This window comes from Juglans microcarpa x Juglans regia, chromosome 3S (genome assembly GCF_004785595.1).
Source record: "Juglans microcarpa x Juglans regia isolate MS1-56 chromosome 3S, Jm3101_v1.0, whole genome shotgun sequence".
In the NCBI taxonomy this organism is placed as follows: Eukaryota; Viridiplantae; Streptophyta; class Magnoliopsida; order Fagales; family Juglandaceae; genus Juglans; species Juglans microcarpa x Juglans regia.
Window position 1 is genome coordinate 5,561,787 of NC_054599.1, and position 5,460 is coordinate 5,567,246.

The 5,460-nt window shown below is 37.8% G+C and overlaps 1 protein-coding gene across 1 annotated transcript; it reads right to left on the reverse strand.

Moving 5' to 3' along the window:
• Positions 1-318: 318 nt before the first annotated feature.
• On the reverse strand, positions 319-5,460 carry LOC121258241 (growth-regulating factor 4-like). The gene is made up of 4 exons (XM_041159672.1): positions 4,985-5,460; positions 3,611-3,968; positions 661-1,070; positions 319-585 (listed from the first exon to the last, which is right to left on the reverse strand). Exons 1-4 carry the CDS (start codon positions 5,232-5,234, stop codon positions 578-580), a joined length of 1,026 nt encoding a protein of 341 aa, XP_041015606.1. The 5' UTR covers positions 5,235-5,460; the 3' UTR covers positions 319-577.

The following is a 5,460-nucleotide window of genomic DNA, read 5'->3' on the forward strand; positions in this document are numbered from 1 at the left end:
TATAACTCCTCTACAACTTTCTACAAGTCTGCTTTAAATGGAAGGTATTTTTGTAAGGATGATATATGATAACATCATTCCTTTTATTGGTTAGGATGATATATATATTAACATCGAGCAATGCTTTGCAATGGTTAATGCAAGTTTTCTCAAAATTGTATTAAACCAAACATTCTGATACTAACATTTTTCTCTCCTGATGAGCCTCTCAGTTTCCAAACTTATGGTGAAAAGGGAATTAAGATCATAAGAACAGTACTGGATGAAAATCAAACATCATCATTTAGAAAAAAATGGGAAGTGAGTGATCAAAGGCAAGACAAGAATTGTTGCTGTTTCATTCAACACAACCACAATGTTCTGGATTTCCCAACTACCGGGCAGTTCTTTCTTATTCATAGCTTGAGCTTGTAAACGTAGTTTAACACAAACAGCCTTGCAGAAAACCCACAACCATAGAGCTACCAAGGAGAATGAAAATTTTCAAGGGAGTCTTTGAGCATTGCTCGGGTCAACTGGCTACAACTTGTCTGGCCTTGAATGGTACAGCTGCAGAAGATTCCAAACCATGATCCTCTCAGTTATCTGAAACACAATTTCAAGATAGAGTTCAGAATAGATGGAAATATGCAGGAAACATTCTCCTCAATTGAAACTCACCATGTGGGGATTGAGAACTCGTTCCAGAGAAGTCAGAAGTGGTCATTGGAATGGATATCGAGAGCTTTGTCGTGGAGAATGAAGTCTGGTTGGATCTCTCATCCTCAAGACCAGACCAAGAGTCCCTGGCTTTAGGCCACTCATCAAAGAAAGGTCGAAGAGACTGACCCTCCTGTTTCACAGGCTCTCCGGAGGCAAAACCACTATTGAAAAAAGAGTGCTCGGGATAATCATTCTGCAACATGGAATTGTCACTCGATTTTGATATGGGAAATGAGGCGACTCTGGATGGCAACAGAGGCCATGTATTGTCTAAAGGCGAGTCCATCTGGAGATTCCTATTACTTCCCGATGCATCAGAGAAAAAACTATGCTCACTGCCCACCTCAGGTTTAAGTCCCTGAAGGTACCTTTACGTTCCCATTTATAAACAGACAGATTATTGATCTAATAAATTTTCATAGAAATTATATTTCAAAAAATAATTTCTTGAAAATTAATAGGAAACCTAGAAAGTAAAAAGCAATACATTCTGAGGGAGCAGTAGAAAATCAGAAAAAGAGTGAAAATACTCCTAGATCAAGTACCTACGATTTAAGGTGGCAATGAAATTTAACCTTGTGGGATCCATACCAGGTTCTTTTATTCAACATTGAATCTATAAACGCATCCTTACATTAGGTCCAAGATAAGAAATGAGGACTCATGGTAATTAGATTCCTCTCTGCATTACTGCATCAGTGACTGTGATGAGTTCTCAAGCTAAGAATTGATAGAAAGCATGACAACATAGATCAAAAGGCTCAGATGGCAGAAAGGAGGAGAAGGCACTGCAGCACTGGAACTATCAGAAGGTGTGCAAAGGGTAATATTTGTGGCCCTTTGAAAATACAATCTTATGGAAGAATGGTCTCAAACGAGTTCCACACATGAGGGAAGAGAGAAGTTCCATTTTGTATTGCATAACTTCTCCGTAAACTGAGAACATATTGCCATAATACGGTATACAGGTTCTTAAAAAAATATTATACATTTCCACTAAATATAAACCAAATAATATTTTTTTATCAACCAAATGAGAAGGAAAAATGATTTAACCAAAAAAAGCTTTTACAAGGTCAAAAGGAATATGGATTAGGTCTGAAAGTAATTTTTGTAGGTACAGAGGCCAAAGTTCTGAAAACAGTATGGCAAAGTTTATGACCAAAAGGATGAAAGAGTCACTTCCCCTTTTCAACTGGAAGCCATTTATCCTTTTAACATAAAATCTCTGCAAAACCCCTGAGCCCACCCTTCCCATATTTCTTTTTGGATGGAGACTGCAGAGAGTCAATAAGATGCCACTAATTGGCAGGCACAGGACAATTTCAGAATGCTTGTCAGATTTCTGCAATTAAGCTAACAGAGAAAAACAGTAAGCAAGAAAGCAGACCAAAAGGATTACTGCTGAAAAACAAACACAAAAAAAAAAAAAAAAAATCGATTTCAAGAGAGCATCCTTATGGACATGGACATCAGGGCCCAGAAGCCTGAGCCTCGCAGAAGTTAATGCAACATATCCATACCAGATGGCAGAAAGATTTCGATCTTACTCCTGCCACACAACTTCATGAATGGGGGCCAACAAACACAAGACCCAACAGCAATTTTAATAGTAAAAGCTCTCCCAAAGTGATATTTTTGTGTATCAAAGAAGGAAGATAGGCAACAGCAGGTAGAATTAAAAAACAACATAAGCTTGGACTATGAAGATATAGGCTGACTGATATATGGCAGGCACTAAATTGAAAGGGAGACTACTTTTACAAATCGGAAAAATGTTCACTTTTCTTCAATTTACAAAGCAAACATGTTTAACACCCAAAATACTTTTTTTTTTTTTTTATCTCCCAGAAAAAATTCATTTAATCATCAGTGGACCCCCACCACTTTCACAAGAACCTAAAAAAAAACTAGAACCACTTTTAACAAAAAGTAAATAAATTGAACACTTTAAGTGGACACCCACCACTTTCAAAAACACAAAAAACACACCACTCTCTCAAAAGCAAAGCACACCTCAAAAAACTTTTTTTTTTACATGTAATCATGCTCAAAAGTTCTAAACTCTCTATAACCATCCTTAAACCACCAAAATTCAGGAAAGGACTCAAAACATTCCTTCAACATATATGAGGCAATATTCCGACATAACAATTCTGCAAAACCAGCAGGCCTATCATTTCCGTCATTTTCTTTATGAAGCAACTGAAGATAGCAGAAATCTTTCCAGACATAGGAATGCTGAGAACCATTTCAAATGGTTGTCTGACCTCTAGAATAAATTTTACAGAAAAAAACAGAAAACAAAGACCCAGACCAAAAAAACACTGTCAAGCACCATCTCCCTCTGTAAAAACATAAAAACCAGCTAGAGATATATCCTTATAAACATCTGGGCCCAGAACCCTGGATCTGACAGCAAATTCAGAAGTGTCTGTAACATCTTCATTACCCCAGATGGCAGGAGTCCCCAGTTTTATTCCCACCACTCAGTTTCAACAATATGGACCCAAATAACACTAAGATCATGTGATTGATCTAACAGCTAAGCAATTCCACAATTCTTAGCCCAAAGTAATTGGTCCAAAGACCAACAAAGAGTCTACCAATACAGATATTTCAACATAAGGCAGAAACAACTACAATTAGTTGCACTAGAACTTAAATTAAGAGAAACAGACAAAAATATTTTTTCAACAGGTAGAGAAGGAAAAAAAAAATATTAGAACGACGAAACAGTTTGTCCTTTTTTTGGTGCTTTCAAACCACTAAAATCTCAATTTCATATGCATAAAGCCTTAGAACTTCCTTTCTCATGTAATTAATGAATTGAAAACTCTTAATTTATTTTCTTTTCTTACATTTCTAAGCAACCAAAGAAAAAGTAGAATTGCAGAGAATATGATACCTGAAATCTTTGTTTGGGATTCCATATGGGATGGAGTCCAGATGATACTGGGACTGGTTGGTTCCAGAACTGGCACCTTGGGGATTACCAAAGGCACTCAATGGTACGCTCTGGAAGCTCCCGTTTCCACTGTTGCTTCCAGTAACAGTCGGTGATGTCACAGTAGACGATGATGACTGTGTCAATGTTTGTGATTCCACAGGCTTTCTTGAACGGTTGCGGCCACGGTGCATGTGGCGCTCACAGTACTTAGAGTCCAGGTAGGCATCTTTGGAGCACCTCCACTTCTTGCCATCAGTCCTCCTGCATCGTCCCGGCTCCGGATCCACTTTCTTCCCATGGAAGGAGCAATAACCCACTGAAAAAATATACTCGAGCGTTATATATGCTATCTATCAATAGCATTATCCAGATTCTGAAAATTCATTAAAAAAAAAATGTATAAAATATCGGCTTACAATAACACATTATGCTAAAGTGACATAACACATCATTACCATACCAGGATGGCATTAGCCAAAAAAATCTTCTGATATAAACAACTTTAAAAGCAAAAGAACATTTTTTTTTTTTTTTGATAAGTAAACGGTAGTATAAATAAGAATAGGCCAAGCCCAGATATACAAGGTGGAATACAAAAAAAAAAAAAAAAAAAGCAAAAGAACATGATAGAGAAAGTAGGACAAATTAATGAACTCGGGAATAATATATTTTGGTAGCGACAATCACATAACCAAAAGCACCAGAAAAAATTAAAATTAACAGTGAAATATTGAAATCAAACTAAGAAACCTCTGGAAACAATTTACAATGACCTCAGCTAGATATCTTTTCTTCTGATGATTTAACTACAAAACCATATGAAACGAAACAACATTTTTTTTTCAAAAAAAAAAAATAAATGAAATAGAAGGAAAGCTTCCACCCATGAGTTGATTGATCAAGACATAGTCGAAGAGCGCTAACTTAAATTTAAAGTCAATGAATTTCATGGTTTCACAGGTTTTTCCTCATCTGCCACATGGGAATGAAAACTAACGAAAATATCCATTTTCGGGTATTTATACTTCAAAAAGGGAAGTAAAATAGATTGTAAAACCTTTAAGAAACACAACAATACCCTGCACATCAATGATCACTTCAACCTCTGAACTCTCAGAAACAACTTCTTCTTTTTTATTCGAGAAAAAAAAAATCCGTCTGAAACTATTCTCTATGCTTCTCACAACACAGGCAAAGAAAAGGAATGAAAACATCGCAAAGCACCTGTTTTTAAGGTTAAAAGGGAAAAAAGATTCCTCAATTTAAAGCACACACCTGGTAACCAAATCAAACCAATAAATCGGGAAAGAGAGAGGAGAGAGAGAGTTTTACTGGTGGGGTGGTGGAAGAACCTATGAGAAACGGACTCAAAGCTTTTCTGAATAGGGAACACAAGATCAGGTGGCACAGGCAAACCAGCCATCATATACTTGAAGATCAAAGCCTGGTGCTCCAGCTCCTGCCATTGTGACACTGTAAAAGGTGACCTCATCCCTGCCACCATTCCTGTCCCCACCACAGTCCCAGCCCCACCATTCCCACCGCCACCTCCACCGCCACCACCACCACCACCACTGTTCATCTCCACCACAACTAACTAGCACTAACCCCTATAAAAACACCTTCCCCTCCAGACCCACAAAGCTCAAAAATGGTCCCTTGAGGCAGTGAAAAGCATGGTACAGGGATCAGCCCCTGTGTCAACCATTTGGATTTGCTCTCTCAGTGTGTCGCACTCTGCTGCTAAGTTTGTGTGTCTGAAATCGTGTGCTGGGAAAGGGGGGCAGTGACTATGTGGAAGAACCCCA

Bases quoted from the DNA above. Each gene is read 5' to 3' on its own strand.
- LOC121258241 (XM_041159672.1), bottom strand. From the start codon at position 5,234: ATGAACAGTGGTGGTGGTGGTGGTGGCGGTGGAGGTGGCGGTGGGAAT. The intron at 3,969-4,984 runs GTAAAACTCTCT...ATATTTTTTCAG, and splicing joins GTTCTTCCACCACCCCACCA to TGGGTTATTGCTCCTTCCAT. The intron at 1,071-3,610 runs GTATCATATTCT...GGGAACGTAAAG, and splicing joins ATCCCAAACAAAGATTTCAG to GTACCTTCAGGGACTTAAAC.